Raw genomic sequence first — 24,000 nt, forward strand, 5'->3', positions numbered from 1 at the left:
CCCCCATTCCTGCACCACATCCTGCCGTAGTGTACTTACGGACACAGACAGGGGTGCGTCCTGACCAGCGGTGGTCCTGTTCACAGATGCGGACTGACACACCGATGAGGCGGAAGCCCGGGTTACACTGGTACACCACACTGCCTCTGTAGTTGTAGTTCTCCCCTATGATCTGGCCGTTCACAATGGGCTCAGGGGTACCACAGTGACCCGCTGGAGAGAAAAAGAACTACAGTCATGAACTACAAACATGACAGTGCCTGAGATGCATAAGGGTAGAGTCAGATAGGGTATGCATACTACACATTTCAGATGTGTCTATACTGTACAGTTGATTTGAACTGGTTACTTCTAACATGTTGGTTCTGTGGGTCTTACCGAAACACTGGACCTGTGTGCCGCTCCAGAGCCCGTTGGACATGCACTCTCGGACCCGCGAGCCCACCAGAGTGTAGCCCGTGTTACAGGAGAAAATGGCCGTCGCTCCGTATACCATCAGCGTACCGATCTTATTCCCGTTCGGAGGAGTACCGAGGTCCCCACAGGAGATGACTAAGGTAGGGAGAGGAAAAGTAGAACAGGCCAATATCCTTACAGTAGGAGTCTTCTCAAACAAACACACCACAATATATTGTATCTGTTCCACTTTGTGTATTTCATTTTGTGAATCCCATTGTTTTGAGGCAATCCATTTTGTTTCGGTTGAAGGTTGCTGTGCCACATTATCAAGGCCAATCTTTTCTCTCATGTCTCAAAGGGTATTAGACGATAGAAAAGGGGAATGGCGTGCTCGACTTACTCAAAAACCAACCGACAAATCCTCAGCGGCACCGCTCCTGCTTTATTATCGGATGTATTATGTGACACAATCCGATAACTGGATTAAATATTAATGGTATGTTGAACGATTCAAAACACGGGATCATATTGTTTGGGTAAAATGTATTTTATAATAATATTAGGAAGTGACATTTCAAATTGTATTCTGAGCAGAGTGGGTGAACACCCTGCAAACTGACAGAACAACTGTAGAATATCTGGGAGTTGTTTTGTGGGATATCTAGTTTTAACTCACTGTCACAGGTGGGCCGGGGCTCTGGGTAGTCCCAGGTGCTGTTAGCCTGACAACGGATGACCCTCTGACCCTTGTAGTAGTAACCGGGGTCACAGATGAGCATCATCATGGTGTCGTACTGGCTCTGGGTACCATAGATCAGCCTCCATCTCCCATGATCCACTGCTGAGTGGCCAATGTCAGGGCAGGTCACCGCTGCAAGGTTACAGGGCAGACAACAACAGATCAAACCAAATAACCAAATAACTATTATCATACAGTAACATGATCAGTATTACTTGTTACATGTTATTACTTTTTTACTTTTTGAATACTTTATAACAACTTTATTCTACTCAGTGGCCATAACACAATTCATTATGTCTAGTAACTGGATATACTGTACTTGGGAACTTAGCAAAGTTATTGAAAAAACTGTAAAGCCTGTACTGTATATTATACAAGTTCGGCAATGACGACACCGTTTTTGGGCCATAACAGTAATCTGTTTTGGCACCTCTTGGGCAAAAATACCTATGATGGGGATTTATTTCTCCCAAAATGACACAGCAGAGTGTTAATCTGAAATGATCCTGCGGATGAACCCCTTGAGTACTGACTGTAAGTCCCTCTGGTTGCAATCTGCTGCGAGATGATTAGCAATGTGAGGAGAAATTTAATCCAAGTGAACTCCAGCCAATGAGCCAAGTCATTATTGCTGACTCACGTGATCTAAAACCCCTGGAGTAATGAGTTACCAATGAGTTACTCACGTATGCAACGGGGCGGGGCCTCGTTAGGGCTCCACCTCCCTGATTCCTGACAGACCATGGACACAGCAAGGGGGCTGGCCAATCGGAAGCCTGGGTTGCACTGGTACATAGCTCTGGATCCCAGAGTGAAGTCCTGCCCAACGATACTGCCATTGACTGGAGGCACTGGCATCCCACATGACATCACTGATGGGGGAGAGAGATGGATAGAGAGAAAGACAGGGGAGAAGGGGATGAAGCATTACTCTAATTTCTTTATTTTCAAAATGAAAAACAGCGCTGAAGGTATGGATTAACCAAGATGGAGAAAGGTTGATTTTGGCCCCAGGCTTAAAACCTGCACAGACACAATACAATACAGAAAGGAAAGTGCTTGATAATAACCATCTCTATGCACAGTACTCCGCACACCACAGGTTCCCTATACAAATGCACTCCTCTCATCGGCATTGTTGTGGAGTAAACATTAGCTTGCCCCCCTGTCTGCGCAAAGGTAAACACTCCTCGTCAGGACAAAGCACATGCAATTCAGAACAGAGATTACACCTGCTGCAGACTTTCCCAGCACAGCATGGCCGCCCCACTGTTCTCAGTTTCCACCTGCTCTGCCATTGTTGATATAGCATGGCTGGACACCTGTGTATGGCTGTGAGGCTTTCCAATTCCATGTTTGGTTGTGAGGTAATGCACACAAGGAAACATGAAAGAAATTGTTCTGTGTTCACCTTCGGATCGTTTTTCTGGTAAATAGTCATATGCTATAGGGAGCGGTTTCAATAGCATTTTAAATGCTGGGGTTAGTCCTGAAGTAATTTACTTTACTTTGATTTACTAAAATCAGTATGGTATGAAATTACACCAAGAGAGGCCTGCACACAATAATGCTGCAAACTCGTTTTAAGCCACGGTCTTAATCAGTTTGTGTCACATGGAAACGTGCGGTGCATGTCTACAATGCGATTTCACAAAGTGGCAGTAATTCAATAGGTCTGAATTAATTCAAAACAATATATGTTGGTTTGGTTTTCGCCGCAATATAAATCACATTTCCTAGCTGTACGGCTATCACAATAGTCAATACAGTCAAACATGTTTTGAAGCTACTATCTTCATACAGACAAAACACAGTTAACAATGTCTCAGTGATTTCGTGAAAGTTCTAGTATAAGCCTTCTTGAAACCAAAAGTGCCACTTCTATATACTTCCATCCAAACAAACACCTGTGAAAACACAGTAATATCCACAGTTTCATGCATTCAATAAACACAAAGGCAACAGTAAGAATACTGATGAGATAACTCCCCCAACGTGAGGGAGTTTCTTCTGTTTATTAATCATAACAACTCTTCACCAGGCACCTGGACTGCACCACAAGGTGTGCAAACATCCATATTTTTCTCAGAGACAATTTCTCCCCTAATTACCCCCCTATTCCATCTGGCTCCATGTTATGGGCCAGCCCTCACCTTGGCAAAGTGGCACCGGTGCGTTCCATTGGTAGATTCCCTGGGGGGTACGGGTGCAGGTGGCACTGCTTTGGCCAATCAGACGGAATCCCTGGTCACAACTGAACCGCAGGGTGCTGCCCAACTTAGTGCCCGTCTGACTGTGGACCGTACCATTGACAGGGTTGTTAGGGGGGCTGCAGTACGCCGCTGGGTAAACAAAGGAACACACAAAAAGAAACAGGGAGAGAAAGTAAAACAACCATAAAACAACTATAGGAGTGATGTACGGTTTTGTTTGAGGAGCTGCTTCCCCTAATGCGCCTTTGATTGCTTCTGAGCCACGGATCTCTTTCGCATCTGTCTCCTACGTATGGAGCAGCACGGCAGACGGATCTGTATTAATGCAGTGCTCTATACACAATCCTTTAAGGGAAACGCTGCAGACTGAAGACAAGGAAAATTGATTAAAGCAAACTAAATGTGCAGCAAAGCGGAAACAGAAGCTACGTTAGGACCAGATAGGAAGATCATAAAACTGATAGATCCACAATAACAAATCGTAATGTATCTGTTTTTGTTTAGAGGCTAAATATGTGGCTGCAATAATAATATGTCATTCTGAGTGATGCAACAGGTTTGTGGATTCAATAGAGAGAGTGCCTCGGGCTGTGACGGTTACGCGGTTACCGTCGGTTACGCAGTTGTATGAGGACAACCGTGAAAAAAAACAAATGACCGCCATAACCGCTTCAATACTGTACATTAATTTTAGAGTTGTAAATGTTTTATAATTTACCCAATAGCAGGAGTGTAAATGAATGATTATTAAGTCTTGCTACCTTAATACGTCTATATATCAAACTGTCTCCCTCTCCTCCTCCTTAAGGGAGCACATTTTGAGGGAGAGAGTGTAATCAGAGCTTTTCACTTTCATTATCAAATTCACTTATGGTAACTTTTTTGTTTAATGTGTACATTTTCTTTTATGACAGATGTTCTTGCTTTCTGTTGAATAAACAAATATATCAGTTTTCCCTGGAGTTCCAGCGGCAATTTGCAATTTGCTTCAGAAACCAGTTTCTTTCAATGTGCCTGTATACTCTGCATACAGTGAAATGAATGTCACACGCTACATTTTGAGAACATAATATTGGTATTGCTAAAACACTGATTGATCCTCTCTTCAACAATGGCCTTTGTAAAATGTATTTCAGAGACACCAATCAGAGGGGAGGGTCAGCCTAACTAAACATAAGAAGTTGGTACTTAGCGGTTATGATGGTTATGGCGGTTATGGCAGTTATTTGCATGACGATCGACCGCTACCCACACTTACCATGACCGTCACAGTCCTAAGTATGCTTCTAGGCCTTCATTGGATACTGCCTAGTGATATCTCACAATAAGCGTGTGCAGATATATGTCAGTGGAGGAGAATTTAGTCAGGAATGAGGTTCTGAGAATACCCATTGTGCCAAATTTGAGATTAAAACCCAATGGAATGGTATCAGAGACGTGTGACATGGAGAGTGGCATTGAGCAGAGTGGAGATTAGAGAGGAAGTGGACCGCAAACGCAGGAAGCGTATCATCCATTATGGTTAATCGCTATGACCACATTACATCTCTATAAAAATGCTAATTCAAGCCCAAACCGCCCATATCCAGCAATGAACATTTCCTTTAGAGTTGGAATTTTTTAGCACCCTACAGACAATCAGATAAGGCTCCCTACAGTATAAAAAGTTACGGCCGTATTAACTGCGTGATATATATGCAGCCGTTTTTTAAAGACGTTGAGCTCTCACGCCAATTGTTCCACCGCGGGAAAAATGGGAAACTTTTTCAAGTGAGCGATGGGAAATATCTTAGATAAGAGAGTGACCAGGGAATTTGAACACTCACTTTACCTTCTGTAAAACATGAGATACAATTCTAACCAGACACCGGTGGTTGTGGGCTCGGGGAGGCGGTGTGGTTTTCAGGGGCCCAGGGACAGGCTCTCATTACTAGGCTACTTGATGGCCGTGAGAGGAAGATTACAGCCCAAACAAACTCTATGCGTATCTAGGGTGATATTTATACTGTACCGTGAGAGGAGCCAAGGCCTTCTGTTGTCATTCAAAGTGACTGGCAGCAACTGAGCCACCTTTGAGCACAAGCTATCCTTCCCTCCCTCCCTCCCTCCCTCCCCCCCTCCCAGGATATCCATGTCTACCTCATTCTTCCCCTCCCTCTTTCTCTCTGCTCCCCTCTCTGCCACCCATAGTCTGCTGTGGTGTAGAAGAGAGAGAGGAAGAGAGAGATAAAGACAGCAAAAGAGAGAGATAAGAGAGAGAGAGAGAGAGAGAGAGAGATAAGAGATAGAGAGAGAGAGAGAGAGAGAGAGAGAGAGAGAGAGAGAGAGAGAGAGAGAGAGAGAGAGAGAGAGAGAGAGAGCATGCGCTTGCTACAGTTGGTGATGGAGGACCGGCCCGTAGAGATAAAAGATGGATTGATAAAGAAAACAGTACAAAGCTTTGAATCTGCCCTGCCATCTGTTCTCCACCCACTAAGGTATTCCTACAGAAGGAGCCTCCATATTGGGCAAGGCAACCTGTGGGGCTGCTGCCACTAACCCAGTCTGTCACATAGCCCACTATAGCAAAATCCATCATGAGGAAAAATAACCGAAAAAAGGGAAAGAAGGAGAAAAAAAATAAAAAATAAATGACAGAACATCCGGCCAGGGAGAAGCAGGACTCCGGTGAGAGACAGAGAGAAGCGATTAGTCAATCTGGCTGAGTAGTGTTGATAGGTAACAGAGGGAGCCTTTTTAAATATTTACACAACGATTACTCATCCAGAGTCATGCAGGTGCCTTGGACCAATCCATCCGTCATCACATGAGAGAAAAATAATAGAATAAAAAACATAGAAAAAAAACATCATCAACATTTTCTAACTCCCAGACCAGTACAGGGGTGGAGCGGAGCCTTGAGTGGAGGCTCCTGTGCCGTTGTGTTGTCATGGTAACAGTATTTCTCAAATAGAGGGCTGTGATCCTTTTGAGTCAAGGTTTAAGACTTTGGCTAGAGCCATTGGTTTTTGTTGTGAGTCATTAGGAACATAATGAGTCATCAGGCAATTCCAAAATGTTTTTTGGTGGGTAAAAACGCAACACATTCTGTCCCCCACTCACCTGAGTAGCGTATGCGGAAGCCTTTATGGCTGGTGGCGTGGTCGAAGGACCAGTGCAGGTAGACCTTGTTGGTGGAGCTGGTGATACTGAGGGGGTTGGAATAGTTCCCACTCAGGGTAATGAGGAGAGGGCTCTGTCTGGACAGGCCTGGATGGGAACAGACAGAGAGAGAGACAGAGAGAGAGATAGAGAGAGAAAGAGAGAGATTCATTCATTTTCATCTGAATCTCACAGGTTGATAAATGTACGGTACATTCAGTGGACTGTAATATCCAAAACATGTATAGTACACTAGAATTTAATCCAAATAAGGCCTGTCAGATGAGGCCAAGCCAAAACACTAGAATCATGTTATATTGTTTCATTCTGAAATAAAGTTTTCCTCAGCTCAGAAGTGAGGGAACAGATTCTGAAGCACGCTTGGTTTGACAGCCCACGAGGGTTACACGCGTCTGTTCTCCCCACTCCTCGGGAGATAAACGGGGGTAATCAGCAACGCTTGTGCATACGGGCGCCATTTTCTCAGCGCACCCAGGCAAGGCCTCCAACTGTGTCCTAATGACATGCAAATATACACACGAGCAGAGGTGCTCTGTCACGGCGTGAATGAGGGCATGTGTTTTACTGTTTCCAGGCGCTGAGAGACGAACGGGAAGCGGTACAGTAGGAGGGCGCAACGCTACGTCTCTCTGACAGTTTTATTTTAGCCCTCAATCACACCCATCATTTTTTACCACTCTAAATGAGTCCCTCACTGGCTGTGCTGGGACTATTATCGTTTATCTTGACCTGTGTTTTAAAGGCCCTGATCAGCATCGTTCACAGCACGAGGTGTGAATACTGATTTAGCAGCGTCATGCTAAACAGGCTGGGTAGAGGGCTGAGGGTGGAGACCGTTGAAAGTGTGTTCTCTCCTTTTGTTGCTCCTGCAATTGTAACGGGTCATGAATTTCGATCTTTATGCAGCCTTTCATCCTAGGATTCTAAAGAGCTGATAGTACGCAACGTATTATAAGACCCAATCACACAGGGCCACAGTAAATATTTTTTTGGTCCTGCTATTTCCTCTATCATTCAACGATCTGCCCACAAGCATTTTCTACTCCCAACACCATTGATTTGTTGTACTATAATATCACTGAACAGTTCATTGCCAGTAAACTGGTTCATCGGAATTCAATTTCTACCCTTTAGTCAGCAATATGTGCACTACTTACAAGGCAAATCTAATCATTTTGAGGTCAGCTGTGTAATGCCAATCATGCATATATGATTGTTATATGGCATATGATTTGTATGCTAAATAAAAAGGAATTATGAAGGGACTGCTAAACCTCTTGCAGCATACATACGGTAACAACAACACTTGTTTTTCAATTGGCAGTCTTGATATTTACAAGTCTTCAGTGATGTCAACACACACAATACAGTATTCACTTTTATAACACATAAACACTCACCATCAAAGATCTCCAACTCATCAAACTGTCTGCTGGTCTGGAAGTGTTCGATGGTGAAGGTGATGTTGTAGCCTGGCTCTACTTTGACCACCCAGGAACAGGACTCAAAGTGAGGGAAGCCACTGCCTGGGGACTGGCTCATGATCACCCCTGTGGAGGCTGTCAAGACCTCATTCATTGGACATGTCACTGTGGGGGGGAAAGAAGAGGTATGGAAGAAAAAAGCTCACTGACAAAAGTTGGGGGAATTGTTGTCTAAATCAAAGTGCATAGGTAATGTATGTCATTTAGATTGTTTATGACAAGTTACCACAGATAGATGCTATTACTGTACCTGTTCTCAAATAACCCATTCAAAGAAAACTCAGCATTTTACAATCTTTCCGAATACATTCATATCCTGAGATGAACTGACTCACACTCATTCCATACACTTTCAATGTTGGAGAATGTTCAGCCTCAAATTGGTTGATATTATCTCTGAGTAGCCATGAGCATGTTCTCTCCCTGCCCACAGGCTTCTCTGTGACAGACATTCTGATGCTAAGTCTGTGGCTAATGCTAAATCTGCCTGGGAGCCCTGTGTGTCTGCACACCATCCGCTCCCTCTCTGTCATTGGTATTCCACTGGGAGCCTTGCCGTGACATTTCCCCGCGGTTTTACCCTGAATTATCAGACGCAACGCAGTGCTCCCGTCCGAGGCGTTTTGCCGGAATTCTCTGAAGGATGCCTCTTACTCTGCCAGAGCTCTCTGCATACAGAGCGGAACGCAAACACAAATGACAACATGAAAGGGTAGAGCAGCGTCTCCGACATGATTCTATTGCTCAAACTTTTTTTTTTTCCCGTTCTTTCTCACGGGAAGAAAGTGAAAACCAGCCGATTCGGAAATCATTTGAAAATGATTACATGTACTTTGTCTCGATAAAAAATTCATGACATCAATTTGTTTATAAAACAATGTTAATGCTTTCTCATTACATGGAAATATGAGCGTTGATATCGCCTCAATCATCTCGAAATATTAAACACCAGGTATTGGTGTATGGTATATGTTGTTTCTCTCTCTCTCTCTCTCTCTCTCTGTCTCTCTGTCTCTCTCTCTCTCTCTCTCTCTTTTCTCTTTAAATCCACATCTTTGAACTCCATCTTTGAGTCAAAACATTTTTCGTTTGAAGATCCTATTGACTACAGGAGGTGTGTTGAAAAATGTATAGATACAGTACTAGCATTCAGATTTTTTTAACCAAATGGCATGTTGTAAAAGGGTTCAGACACTTATTTTGTGATTTCACTTGGTTTTGACAAACTTACAGGCACCAGCGATACCCTCATCAGTCTACAATGGAAGAAATGGGGGCACATGTGCAACTGTGAATGCTCCAAATACGTCTGTTATGAAACTGCAAAGCTCCCAGTATGGTGATGCAGGTCTTTAGATGTACATAAACAATTGTGGCTATACAAACTTTTTCCACAACGTTATATTCCATTTTTAGTCCCACAAATGTGAGAACTTTTTGAGCCTTTGTTTGCGGTTGCACTGGTGTCCCAATTTCTTCCATCGTCGACGGTATCGCTGGTGCCTGGAAGTTTCTTCAAAACCAAGCGAAATGACACAAAGGTGCCTGTACCCTTCTACAACATGGCATTTACATAATAAATAGAGATTTGCTTTAAAAACAAAGTTGAACTAATGCTTTAAACTCATGCAAATACAACAACGTTTTCATGAAGTGGTCTCCTTGTCACACACAACTGCTCGTTAAGTCCTTATTAATCAGCAATCAAACTCCATTCCATTCATTCACCTTGTTAAGAGCAGCCAGGGGCTCAGCTCAGTTGGTACGACCGTACACACACACACACACACACACACACACACACACACACACACACACACACACACACACACACACACACACACACACAGCTGTAGAGTGATTAGCAAGCAGCACGTCCCTATCCTGCCCTGCGTGTGGGCACAGGCACCGACGGGGAAGTGTGACAGCACCCTTAACCAGCTCTGGTGTAAAATACCCTGTATTGTGTGTGCTGTTTACATGCGTGAGCCCAGTCTGCCTGGGGGGCTGCAGTGTTTGGCATTGGCATGCAGGGTTCAATTACAGCAGTGAAATACTGATGGCTATGAATCACTCTGATCATCGCCCTGGGGGAGATGTGAGGCGGAGCTGTTTAAATGCAGACAAACATTATCACAGCTGTATATCAAGACCTGTGTATGGGCTGCGCCACAGCGGCCGTATCTCACTGCCGTACGGGGGGTGAATGCATATGTGTGAATGGAGACAGGTCGGGGACATGTTATGCTAGACGGTGACAAACGTAAGGGGAACCTGTGATGAATGCGTTCAGCTGAAATCATGCAAGGTAGCCGTTATTGTGAGGATAATGAGATTAAGGGCTGTTGTTTGAGTGGAAGGCGATATCTGTCTGTTACACACTGGTTATGTAAGGGCCATATCACACCACGGAGAATGAGATGTGTTTTCGTTTTAAGGCGAGGGGGAACGCAATCAAAAGAGGCATTGACTTTTGCAAATGTCATTCACCTCGTCACTAAGAACATGACAAACCATCACCCTGTTATCTGTGAATTAAGTAGTCAAAGGAGTACTACCTTTAGTACCATTCCTCATTGACATTAGCCCAAAGCACTTCTGTAGAGGAGGTACTCTTTATGAAGTGCCATATACTGTACAGTAGCAGTCTATCAATTCTTGAGTAAAGTTCACTAGGTGATCAATTCCCTGGAGATAACAACATGTTGTGGGGTGACCTTCTAGGCAGCCTACTCATCCTCAAAGCCCCAGAGTTGATGACGGGAGACGGATATGAGCTTCTGTACTGTTTCTGTTTCAGTTGAGTTTTTTTCTTTCGTATTTCGTAATCCACATTGAGACAAAGTGTCACTGTTAGACTGTAAACAAAGGTCTTAGGGACTCCAATCTGACAAGGAGCATGAAGGGGCTTCACAACACAACATGAGATTATCCCTAATAACTTTCCGCTTCAAAAGGATTGGATTTAAACTTTTATTCGATTTAAATGAATCTAAGAGGGTAGGTGTGTTTAGAGAAAAAAATGACCCAGGTCCCCAGTCCTCCCCTACCTCTCAAAACAGAAACACAGTAACAAAAGACACTTGTGTATGCACTAACACACATGCTACAAGCAAAAGAAACATATACGCATAATACTTGCATGCATACAGCTTGCATACACCCCCGATAGAACCCCTCTCCACCCCAGACTCTTAAATCCACCACATTATGTATTCAAAACAGTCACTGATTTGTCAAAGACAAAATATACGACCCCCTCCCCCAACACACACACGCACGCACGCACGCGCGCACACACGCACGCACGCACGCACGCGCACACACACGCACAGCGCACAGCAAGGAGCCGTAGCCATGGCGTGTCCCCATTAAAACAGGCTGAAAGCGTTGCTCTGCCGCGATGCCTTCATCCATGTTGGTATTTAATTAGCATAAGCTCAGGGGCGATAACGAGCTGATCTGAGGGGATGGGGTCTTACATTAGCATTAGAGGGATCAGAATGTAAGCAGCCAGTGAGCAAGGGGATGACAGAGGAGGTGTGAAGAGGAGTGTCCTACTGGGCTCCGCATGTCTGTTATTACCTTTTAAAGATTAAAGGAGAGGGAGAGGGAACCGGGGGGGGGGGGGGGGGGGGGATGTATTAGAGGAGATGACGAAGCAAGGACGGGAGGGAGGGAGGGAGGGAGGGAGGGAAGGAGGGAGGGAGAAGAAAGAGGAAGGGTGGTATTTGGTGAGATATTGTGCTGGGTGATTATGCAGGTTTAACGAGAAGATGACTGCAGGATAAAGACGACGCTTTGGTAATCAAAGCCTGTTGTTTTTGTTAATGAATTTACCAACTTTGTGTTGTTGCAAGTGCTTTAGTCGTACTCTAACGATAGAACGCTTTGCGTTGGTGATAAAGTCGCCCCACGGTGACTTCACAACGGGCCAATGGGAGTAAAGACAAGAGGGAGTGTATCAACAATATGCATTACTGTAATAATCCCCAAGGAAGAGCACAGACACGAGGAGCACGGAGAAAATAAATGGTCTTGGGTTATCCCCATCACCATGGCGACTGGGAAGTGCGAGACTCTGGGAGCAAAGAAAAGTGGATGAAATAAACTGAGAGACTATGAGAGTGTATGTGGGCATGTGGGGGACAAAGCTTGGATGTTTGGTAGGGTATGTGGGTGTAAAAGGGAGAGGGAGAGAGAGAGAGAGAGAGAGAGAGAGAGAGAGAGAGAGAGAGAGAAAGAGAGAGAGAGAGAGAGAGAGAGAGAGAGAGAGAGAGAGAGAGAGAGCCTCTGTGTGTATGAAAGTGGTGATGTGTGTGAAAGTGAGGAATGTAGCGGGTGGACTGTGTGTGTGTGTATGTGTGTGTGTGTGTGTGTGTGTGTGTGTGTGTGTGTGTGTGTGTTCAATATAGTTTCAGAGATAAACAGAAATAAAGGGAACATGGTTTACAAAAGAGCAGAGCTTCAGCGGTAGTAAGGGGAGAGGGCGGGAATGCAGCCCCATCCAGAGAATGACACCCATCCTGAATTTCATTTCATTGGCAGCGCACATTAGGACTGGAGTTGGATTTCCCACATATTCACATCTTGATTGATGACAGTGGCATTGGCAAATGCTACACATACATTCCCCAAAAAAAGGGCCCCTCATCATTGGCTCAGAAAGGTATTTTGTGTTGACAAGCTGAAGAGCACACTATGTCTGTATCAGTGGAGGCTGCTGGAGGTAGGCATCGGAAGACAGGCTCATTGAAATGCATAGAATGGGATGAGGAAACATATGTTTGATACCATTCCTGATTCCATTCTATGCATTACAATGAGCCTATGTGGGCTTGCATTCCTCATTCTATTCCATACAATGAGCCTGTCCTCTGATTCGTCACCAGCCTCCCCTGGTCTGAGCCTCCCCTCCACCAGCCTCCCCTGGTCATAAAAGCCTTATTTGAATAACTGGAAATGAGTCAGAGTCTGAGGGACAATTTACTTTCCGTTGATCTTATCATTTTGCCAATTGCGTTTCCCTGTACATGCTAGCTTAGAGCTTGGATCTTTATTGAAGCTGTTAGCTATCTGTCAAGCTATGCAAAGGGACTTAGTGGGCTTGCTATGTCGCCAAATATGAGAGAAATTGTTTCGATTAAGCAGGGGTTATATGAGTGGACATGATATCAAATAGCCTACCATTGAGGAAGTGGATGGACAACAAGCTCTAGTCCTTCTTTACCAAGTAGCCTACGCTGCTCTCACCATTGTATTGCCCCCCGGTGTAAACTTAAATAGGGAGGACTTCAAAGCAGAATACCGCAAATGACTATGAGCACAAGAATACACATTGTTGCTAAAAATAGTTCCACCCATTTCACGCGCATCGAGGTACGCATGAAGACCATGCAGCAGGCTTTAGGCTCCCTCACCTTTTTATCACAATGAAACTACCCACATCTCAAATACCCCCTCAGAGATCAAACAGCCCGATGTGCATTGTGTGTGTGTGTGTGTGTGTGTGTGTGTGTGTGTGTGTGTGTCTGTGTGTGTGTGTGTGGTAGGAGGGGGAAGGGTGTAGTTGTCAGAGCTAGAAGCAGTGATTTGATAGGTGCAGCTGCAGCCAGGATATCCCCTGCATTTCAATGAGCTCTTCCTCTCCTCACTGCCCTCCAATTCTCTCTCTCTCTCTCTCTCTCTCTCTCTCTCTCTCTCTCTCTCTCTCTCTCTCACACACACACACACACCTCACCTTCACACTCATTCTGTCTCACTCTTTTACATCCTCCCTCCCTGTTTTTTCACTCCCGTCACACCCTAACGCAAGTCCTGATCCCTCTGCTCCTATGGCAGTTTTGTTTCTCTCTTCATTGCTCTCTCTACCCCACTCTCTTGTTCTCTGCCTCTCTGCCTCTCTTCCTCTCTCTCTCCCCCACTCTCTCCATCAGCACCTTTCACGTGAATCTAGCTTCTAAACATGTTTTCTCCTCCTTTGTTCCTTGTTCTTACCCCCCCCCCCCCTCCCTCTCCCTAGTTTCATTTGCTAGTGCAACTCTTCCCTCTGCTTCTTAGAGATGTTGAATCATCTCACACTGCGGTATCAATTATTCTCCCACTCTCTTCCTCCACTTCTCTTGTCTTCTCTCTTTCCCCTCCTCCACCCTCTCTCTCTCTCTTCTTTCTTTCTTCCTTCCTCTACTCTCCTCCTGCGTCCCCATTCCGTATCATCTCCTTTCTCTTCTTCTGTAATGTGAGTGACAGGTCGTGGGCAAAGGGCGGGTGTCAGCTGGAACTGTTGGCCCTCGTTCTAAAGGTTATTTTACCACGCGGGGAACGATTAGTGGTGCGCACACAATTAAAGCTGAGATGAATTACAGCGGTCCAACACGCGCACCACACCATGAAGGGTGAGGAGGCGCAGGCTGGAGCTGCATGGGAAAAATAGACCCACAGAACATTTCCTTCTTCATTTTTTGAAGCGTTGTGTGGAACCCGTCTCTCTCTCTCTCTCTCTCTCTGAATCCCTCACTTTTCACTTTTCTCTCACACTCTTTCTGCTTTCTGCACCCTCTCTATCATTCTGTTCATGTCCACTTAGAAATCTCCTCGGCTCCTCCTTCCACTGATTCCCCCCCCCCCTTTCTCTCTCTCTCTCTCTCTTTCCCACATGCTGAGCGCATTAGCATTTCTCATATTTGAAAATGCAAAATTTGTGTCATTTATTACATTTCCCTTCATCTGCAATACAGCTGTAATCTTACCCACGAGAGAGAGAGAGAGAGAGAAAGAGAGACTGTGTGTGTGTGTGTGTGTGTGTGTGTGTGTGTGTGTGTGTGTGTGTGTGTGTGTGTGTGATCCCCTTTATTAAAATCTCCCTTTATTCAGGGTCAATAAATAGCATTTTATTCACCTACTCATTTAGGACATCATCGTCATCCACGTAAGGAATAAATTGAAACACGAGAGAGAGAGAGAGAGAGATTCTGTGTGTGTGTGTGTGTGTGTGTGTGTGTGTGTGTGTGTGTGTTTGTGTCCAAGCCCAGAGTGAGTCCCTAGGGAGGCGGATTCCACAGCATGTATAACGCCTCAACAATCTCTCCGAACCTCCTGGGAGAATAGCAACAACAGCAAAGAGATGTGCCAGCTGAATCTTTGAAAACAGACAACAACCAGACCCAAGGGAATGGGCATTAATGCAAAAACAAGCCCACAAGTCAATAATTAAACCGACATGATACAAGTCACCTCTAACCTCTCTGAAAATAGATTATTAAAACTCAAGCGAATCATACATCATACCATTATACCAGCTCTTGAAAAACACCATAAATATGGCGGGAAGCTATTTTGTTACACACAGGGTGAAGTGTTTTTTTTTTTCTTAAGCTCTTAAAGGTCACAACAGGGAGGGCCAGCTTACCCTCACAGGAAGGTGGAGGCCCCTCAAATTCCAGGTGGGTCCCCAGGCGACAGGTCAGGATGTTGTTTCCACTCAGTAAGTAGCCAGGCAGGCACCTGTAACGCACAATGTCACCTGGAGAGAGAGAGAGAGAGAGAGAGAGAGAGAGAGAGAGAGAGAGAGAGAGAGAGAGAGAGCGAGAGAGAGAGAGTGAGAGAGAGAGAGAGAGTGAGAGAGAGGTAAAAACAAATAGAGAGGATTAGAAACTAAAGCTTGTACTTGGTTTGTTTACAGTATGTAAGAAACTGAGAGGAAGACAAAATAGACAAAATGGCATAAATCCTAAGGCGACTAGATGAAATGTCTTTCCATTTCTGTCAGTGACTAATCACTATATACAGAGGAATGCAAATAAGCAGATATGGCAAATTCATCTGGGCTGTCTTCCACATGCGATGAGAGCACCTGCTCTGAATTCATCTGGCTCTATACTAGGTTCTTCATTATTCATTGTTGCTTTGCCTAAGGCCCCCTGGGTACTGCAGTTTGGCTGTGAATCAGCACTGCACCATGGCCCTATGGGATGTGTAGTCATTGTAGCAGGGGAGCCTTTACTCCTCACAGCAAACTATGGGATGTGTGTGTGTGTGTGTGTGTGTGTGTGTGTGTGTGTGTGTGTGTGTGTGTGTGTGTTTTGGTGTGTGTGTGTGTGTGTGTGTGTGAATCTGTGTGTGTGTGTGTGTGTGTGTGTGTGTGTGTGTGTGTGTGTGTGTGTGTGTGTGTGTGTGTGTGTGTGTGTGTAGAAGCAATACAAGTGTGTAGCTTGCTCTCCTATTCTAGGCACATTATTAATGAGAGCTGCCCAAGCCTGAAAATGAACTGGCAGTAGGACTATCTGCTCAAAATGTTCTGCTTCCATGAGCAAGGGCCACCATCCTTCACAAAATGAACAGCGGGAGTTACATGCCGGTGTATGTGTGTATATATTACCCACTTACCAATTTTAAACTCCTTGCTAGCCATCAGGATCTCTGCATTGGGGATGATAGCAGGAGGCAGGCAAAACTGCAGTCTGTATGCTGAAGAGGACAGATTCAAAAACATGATTTTCGATACACTCACTTATCTGTCACTATAAGCACTCACAAAATGTATATGATAGAAGATGAGAGAAATGCAAACCTTGGTAGTTGATTCGGAAAAGTCCACCTTTTTCCGTGTTGCTACGGAAACGTACTAAGACCTGATTGGACGTGCTGCTGGGCGGTTCGTTGGGCTCGCCGTCAGTGAACACGCCCAGCTTCCTGGCAGTCTCCTGTGGCCCGTCCCTGAGGGGGTGAAAGGACATTCAAGTCAAAGATGTTAGAAGAAAGGAAGATATACTCTTTCTACAGATTTCTACAGTACAAACAACTTGGTCTGCCTAGTCTCATTCTGGATCTGACCCTGGGGAGTGAGCCTTCTCAGTTCTCTAAGATCTCAGTTCAAACTCACAGACCAACAATAAGATGCCTGTTTATGTTCATCTGTTTCCGACAGTTCAACAAGAGTAGTCCTTAAGTGCTTACACTCCATATTCAATTCCAAATTCTATTGCCCCTTTGTGCTCTGATCCATTACGTCTAAAACAGGATACAATTACAGATAATCTGCAAATGGCAGGTCTGGATACCAATCGGAGTTTATAATGCCTTCCAATGGGAGTGGCCCTGGAAGCAATGCCCCTGCCTTGGCACTCCCTGTGTGTTGCATGGGCGCTTTAGCCAGCTCCCATACTCCTACCACAGCCATTCAGCTTAAAAACCATCTGTCTTTGGCTGTCAGAGTGGGCAACCAAGATTACAACCAGCTCTGGAAACGGCTGGCTGGGGGACCGCTGATTTACAGTACTGTGGCCAAGCTGCCTTTACGCCCCCCCCCCCCCCCTTTTTTTTTCCCTGACTCAGTGGCAGCGGTGTTAACTGGAATTGGGGAACAGAATACCCGCCATGTTGGATCCAAAAGAGCTGGTCTGGAACGAGCAGCACAGCAGGAAAAAATGCAGAAAGTCTACAGATGGAGCGGAGATACAACAAAAGCAAAAACAAAAAATATAAGCTGTGTTGACTCCTTCCCCTGGCAGAGCAGTGCCAGGTTTAACTTTGGGAGAGGTGGACAGTTTTTGTGAACTCGTGGGAGTCATGTAATATCAATATTTACTAAGTCAGCATTGGTGTATGATTTTCGTACTGAATGCAGGGTTTGGACCATGCAGGCTGTCGTCAGGTTGCCAGGTTGGGCTGACACTCAGACACCCATTCGCTGTGAGACCTTTAGAGCCTGTCTCAGTGAGCGGGATCAACTGAGACTGGCAACCACCAAGTATGCTAAATCCCCACCCTTGCCCATGAATACAGTTAGGAAAGGCAGGTTTATACACACTCCCTCCCTGCCTGTCCCCTCGGCCTGAGGTCAGACGGCACATGCTCGGATTATCATTGAACATTCCAGTCATAAGTAATCGGACAAAAAAAAAGGCCAAAATGCCATTTGAATGCTCAGTTTTTCATGGGGTCATAGAGAAATGGAAATAGAAAGAGGAAAAGGAAAAAGAAGAGAGTGGGAGGGTGGAGGCAGTGAGAGAGGGTGGAGGGTGGAGGAAGAGAGAGAGGGTGGAGGGTGGAGGCAGTGAGAGAGGGTGGAGGGTGGAGGCAGTGAGAGAGGGTGGAGGGTGGAGGCAGTGAGAGAGGGTGGAGGCAGTGAGAGAGGGTGGAGGGTGGAGGCAGTGAGAGAGGGTGGAGGGTGGAGGCAGTGAGAGAGGGTGGAGGCAGTGAGAGAGGGTGGAGGCAGTGAGAGAGGGTGGAGGGTGGAGGCAGTGAGAAAGGGTGGAGGGTGGAGGAAGAGAGAGAGGGTGGAGGGTGGAGGCAGTGAGAGAGGGGTGGAGGGTGGAGGCAGTGAGAGAAGGTGGAGGCAGTGAGAGAGGGTGGAGGGTGGAGGCAGTGAGAGAGGGTGGAGGCAGTGAGAGAGGGTGGAGGCAGTGAGAGAAGGTGGAGGCAGTGAGAGAGGGTGGAGGGTGGAGGCAGTGAGAGAGGGTGGAGGGTGGAGGCAGTGAGAGAGTGGGAGGTGAAAGAGAGTTGTGGGTGACTAGGGTGGGAAGGAGGGAGAGAGAAAGAGTGAAGGGAAAGGAGAGCAAGTGAGGGATAGAACAGTTGTTCATCTGTGGTACCTTGGTACTCCGAAACAGCTGATAACTACGGGGTACAAAAGCGGGGACCGCACCATACTGGGAACATCGCATGAAAGAACATGAGATGCATAGAAACATAAAGACCAAGAGATTGAAAGAGAGGAGAGAGACCAGGGGAGAAGGGATGAGAGGAGCAGAGCAGATTATCCAGTGAACTGAACCTTGACTCTCTCACCTGCAAACGAGAAAAGAGAGAAAAAAGAGGAAAAAAAGCAACAGAAAAGAAGATGGAGGCTGACTTTGCTGTGGAGAAGAAATGGGATACAATGGGTTGGAAGAGATTGGAAGAGGTAGGAAAAAAAAAGGATAAGAGGACTGGAGGAGGGTTATGAAGAAGTGATGGAAATGATGACACAGAAGAGTAGATGCTGGTATTGGAGAATAAGAGTGATTGGAGGGTCGTCAGCATCTTGTCCAGATCAGAATGACTCCATTAACGGGTTTTCTGAACAACATACTGTACATTTGTTCCTGTGATACTTGTGTATAGGCCTAGATCATTACCAAAATACCAAAACAACACATGGGTTCTAGGTATTCCACATTTTCTTGATTGACATTTTTGACCCATTGGATGACATATTTCTTTCTGAGGAACAGACATACTCACCAGACCGTGATGAAGTCATGAGGCCCATGGACCTGCAGCAGGGTAAAGTTGAGTCTAATGCCCAGGCCAGGGGCCACCGTGATAAGCCACGTACAGTCAGCTGAGCTGGGGTATTCCTCTGGATACCCCGGGGAAAAGACAGTCCCATTGTCCGATGTGATGTTCCCTCCACAGGGCACTAAGGGTGGAGAGATAGATAGAGAGAGAGAGAGAGAGAGAGAGAGAGAGAGAGAGAGAGTGAGAGAGAGGAGATTAGTAAATAACAGAAGGCATGAATAAAACCGTACAAAAGCATGATACCGGGGGAAAAAAGGGGGGTTCTCTTCTCCCTGTTCTGTCTCTCTCGCTCTCCCCATCCCTTTTTTCCCTGGTGCTCGAGAGTTTGTCAGGGCTAAAGATTAACCAAGAAAGCCTGTTAGTGCGCAAGGACTCGGATGGAGTGTTCAGGAAAGATAAAGCCACAACCCCATCCCAGTGGGGGAGGAGTGGGGCGGGGGGGGGGGGATTGTGGGTCGGAGGAGGCGAGTGGTTAGGGTGGGCTAGACTGGGGGGCTAGTGGGGAGGGGAGGCGGGGGGGGGGGGGGGGGGGGGGGTGTCTTCCTGAGCTGTAAAGGACAAGAGCTGGGTAACAATGAGACTCTCATGTAAAATCAGACCCCATGGTGCCAGTCGTCACACACTCCCAACTCTCGAGAGCTGTCCCCAGACAGAGAGCCTGCTCTGGGCTGTTTAGTCCCTGTCCCTCCCACCGACTGACTGACTGCTTCTGCACACACATCTTAAGCATACCCCCTAAGCCCGCCTGGAGACCTGGGGAGGAATAATCACAGTGGTCCAGCCAGCTTATATAACCCAAGGCATTTATCTTCGAGGAACACTCTGGGACTGCTGTGGGACCCAGGCTCATCCCCTCAGCTCAAAGTATGTATCTCATCTTTGGCTTTTCCCTCTTGGATCTATCTTGTTGTCTATGTTGTTTTTTCGATCTCTGTCTGTCAGTCTGTTGTTCAGTCTGTCGGTCGGTCAGTTGGTCGGTCAGTCGGTCGGTCAGTCGATCAGTCAGTCGGTCTGTCGGTCAGTCTGTCGGTCAGTCTGTCGGTCAGTCTGTCGGTCTGTCAGTCTGTCAGTCTCTCTGTGTTCGTCTGTCAGTCTGCCTGTCGGTGTGTCTGTCTGTCTGTGTTCATCTGTCTGTCTGTCTGTGTATTTGTCTGTGTGTCTGTCTGCCTGCCTGACTGCCAGTCTGTGTGTCTGTGTCGGCCTTTCCCTCTGGTGGTGTTAATCCCTGTCGTGGTGAGTGGCCCTCTCCTGTCGCCTCACCAAAATGAGCTATCGATCAGGCCCATTGATTAAAACCTGCCCGCACTATGGAGGCGTGGCGTGCGTTGACGCCATCGATTGGCCACTGTGCGTGTGTGCGTGCGTGTGTGCGTGCGTGCGTGCTTGCGCGTCTATGTGTCTGTTTGGGGGGGTGAATCATGACAGAGGAGCAGGTGAGAAGGCCGGGCATTGGAGCTCTTGTCTGCTTTTTGACGGCCGACTCACTGGCAACGGACAACATGCAGGAAGCAGGAAGAGAACAGGGTGGGGAGACAAGAGACGGGGGGGGGGGGGGGGGGGGGGGGAGTAGAGGGTAATGTGGGAATGTAGGACAGCGTAAGAGGATCAATGCCAGAGTTTGGGTGGAGCAACGTGGGGGAGGACAGGAGGGTAGAAGGGATGGATAAAATAGTTGGAGGTTATAGAGAGGAAGGTAGAGTGGAAGCGAAGGATTGAAGATCGATCCTCGTCTCACACTAAGGAGAGGAAATCTATGCAAATGGCAGAGTGAGAGAGGACCCTTGTGCCCGGCCTGTTAGCAGAATGAGTGTCCTGTAAGGGCTGGCGGAGGAGTGTAAACACCTGCTGCGTGGCGGGGGCGGGGGGGGGGGGGGGGGGGGCTGTCAGGTACTGGGGCCGACAACAGGTGTAAAGGCACTAGTAGCTGCCACCAATCAACAACACCACAAACTAGCACAAAAACACCAACGTGAATATAACTCCTGGCCTTATTCAACCAAAGCAAGTCAAGTTATCAAATCCCTGTAATAAGTCTGGGGGGAAAAAAAAACTAAAAAACATGACTCATTTTGTAATGCAAGAATGTAAGCTACATGGTGCGCACTTTAATTCGGATTTTGGAAACACAAATTAATATCGACATTTTCTACATGTCTACGCCAAGTCAAATGTCAAACTCAGTCAGATTCTCTGGTCTGCAGGTGCATTTAGTCCATTAAGAATGAGCTCCTTTCATTTTTTTATCTCCTGCTGTATCATTTTCTCACACCAGGCGTCTGCATTAAAGCCAATTCAATTACACTCACAGTCAGACAGCTTCAGAAAAGCAGTGGGCTGATTTCTCTATTCTCAATTGGATGTGGAGCACAGACGCACATAAATGGAACAACACGCGGACACACACACACACACCAATACGCGCACACCCACACACGCACACCCACACACAGCGCCACCAACACACAATATGTGCGTACAAACACATACAGTGTATGACTCACCCTTGTCATGTGTACCATTAATCACTGGTTATCTTCCACCCTCCAGCCACACACACACACACACACACACGCACACACACACACACACACAATAGAGAAATAGAGAGAGAGAAAACTCTAAGCCTTAACACACTCCCAATAGGTGTGAAAGATTCTCATCCTCCTATGTTTCTGGCTCTCTCTCCACCTATCCCACGCACCTCATCAATCTCCCAACAAACCCATCAAAGGACCCGTGTCATGGCCATCACCTCTACCAGTCTGTAATTTCACCAGTGTTATTGAATAATTGACAGAGAGAGCGTGAGAAGACGGGTCAAGGGCGAGACATAAGAGAGAGCACCCATTACTTTTTTCTATTCTCTTTATTTCTTCTGTTCTTTTTCTCCCTTTCTCCTTGGGTTTGGTATCGATGGCTTTGAGGAGCTCCACAATCTCGCACTGGCAAATGCTAATGCAAATGAATTTTGCATTATTCATAACAGCTAATCTCCACCTACGCATTTGGCCTCGCGGAATGATGACGCAACCGTTCACTTGAGACTAAACAGGAAGTGTTTTCTTTGATTTTGATCATGTCCAGAAGTGGGAGGACGTGGCCCTCTGGGATCTCTGTGTATATAAATCTTATAACGTCAAGGTTATAAGGTTTAAGGTATAAACCTTAAGATGAACAACCAAATCGATGAGATAACAGGTAGACAAACAAATCAACAAACATGTTACATCATAAGATGGCGTGTCATTCGGTACCTTCACAGCGGGGGAAAGGTCGGTCCCAATTCCGTGTGGTTCCGTGCTCGCACGTCAGGATGGAATGTCCCATTAGCTGGTACCCAGGGTGGCATTCAAACGAAATGGACTGGCCCACATTGTAGCCAGCCCCCACCACTACTCCGAAGTGAAAAGGTTCAGGGTCCGGACACTCTTGAAGCTCATAGGCTGGAAAAGAGGGGGGGGGGGGGGGGGAGATACCTGTCAACCAATACCTGAGGACAATGAAAGACATAATTCACATTGATTCAGTGACTTCTGCGTTCTTTGTTTTATGGTTTGTTTTATGTTTTTTTTTTTTTGTAATTCAAATCACTATAGAAGAGGAGATTATAAAGCATTATAAAATATAAAACAAGAGGTGTTAGTTTGTGGACAAATTATATTATGGGCAAATTATATTTTTTGCTTTGTGGCTTTTGTATACGGATCATAACACATTTGTGATATGTACTTTTATTTACAATAATAAAATCTCAATAATAGTGTCTCGATAATGACACTCATTTGCATCTAGTGATAATTACTGGTTTCAACACAGCTGTCTAACAACATGTCTGTTACTTCATGTGACTGTGTGGGTGTACTGGTGGGTTATAGGTTGACCAAAAACCACAACAAAAAGTGCTACATGTGCTATGAACACACAGATAATAGAAAAAGCACAGTCTGAGACTCGTGTAATTGTTTCTAAGTCAGGACTCCATGGGTGAACACTGCGGTAGACACAGAATGGACACCTGCTGTTCTCAGTTTCCTCCTCTCTGCTGGATTCCAGAAATCCTGGGCACCCACACAACATCTCTGGGAGGCTGGAACTAATTCATCTGGATGTCTGAATACTGAACACTCTTCCAGACATCTGCTGCGTGATCTGCTGCGTGATATGACTTCCATGTCTTTATTTTACCTCCGTCTCTCTCTCTCTCCCCCCTTTCTCTCTTCCACCCTCCCTCTCTTTAAGATGCTCGTCAGCCGTAAAGGTGTTCTTGGAGAAAACTTTTACAACAACCAGAAGTGCCAGCGGCATGCTCAACTTCTGCTAGCGGAGTTTGATGCAGTCATCAGAACTCTGGGTAAATTATTCTCCATTTCTCGTGGATACAAAAGCGAGCAGGCAGTGAGCCTTGAAGGCCCGGGATATAAATATGACTAAAGAAATTGATTTCTATGGATCAGAGCATCCTTTGTGAAAGATAAGTCATGCAAGCGCTGCAAAAAGGGGGGCATTTCCAAATATAATGCTTGATTTATATGCTAATGTACACATAATTATGTAAATGCAGATAGTACCTTTCAATTTGCTGGCTCGTTCATTGAATCACAATATAAACTTGAGCACCTTTTGTTCTGTTGCCTTGCAGATGAGGGAGTTTTTCCTATTCTGGGGTACAGATATGGAGCAGAGCTTTCCAAAAGCAAACAACCCTTTACATCAGGGATGG

At 45.9% G+C, this 24,000-nt stretch overlaps 1 protein-coding gene across 1 annotated transcript in view; it reads right to left on the reverse strand.

The window, feature by feature from the left end:
- csmd2 (CUB and Sushi multiple domains 2) overlaps window positions 1-24,000 on the reverse strand; it is a gene marked incomplete at both ends in the record, with an annotated part of 212,746 nt that overhangs the window by 20,590 nt on the left and 168,156 nt on the right. Inside the window, 12 exons of the mRNA XM_083680039.1 lie at window positions 40-213; window positions 379-552; window positions 1,076-1,270; window positions 1,828-2,013; window positions 3,295-3,483; window positions 6,457-6,603; window positions 7,917-8,105; window positions 15,409-15,522; window positions 16,386-16,466; window positions 16,570-16,715; window positions 19,224-19,401; window positions 22,535-22,723. Coding sequence (XP_083536165.1) covers window positions 40-213; window positions 379-552; window positions 1,076-1,270; window positions 1,828-2,013; window positions 3,295-3,483; window positions 6,457-6,603; window positions 7,917-8,105; window positions 15,409-15,522; window positions 16,386-16,466; window positions 16,570-16,715; window positions 19,224-19,401; window positions 22,535-22,723 — 1,962 coding nt within the window. The remainder of the gene's footprint in view (window positions 1-39; window positions 214-378; window positions 553-1,075; window positions 1,271-1,827; window positions 2,014-3,294; window positions 3,484-6,456; window positions 6,604-7,916; window positions 8,106-15,408; window positions 15,523-16,385; window positions 16,467-16,569; window positions 16,716-19,223; window positions 19,402-22,534; window positions 22,724-24,000) is intronic.

This window comes from Argentina silus (genome assembly GCF_951799395.1).
Source record: "Argentina silus genome assembly, chromosome: 11".
NCBI classification, from domain to species: domain Eukaryota; kingdom Metazoa; phylum Chordata; class Actinopteri; order Argentiniformes; family Argentinidae; genus Argentina; species Argentina silus.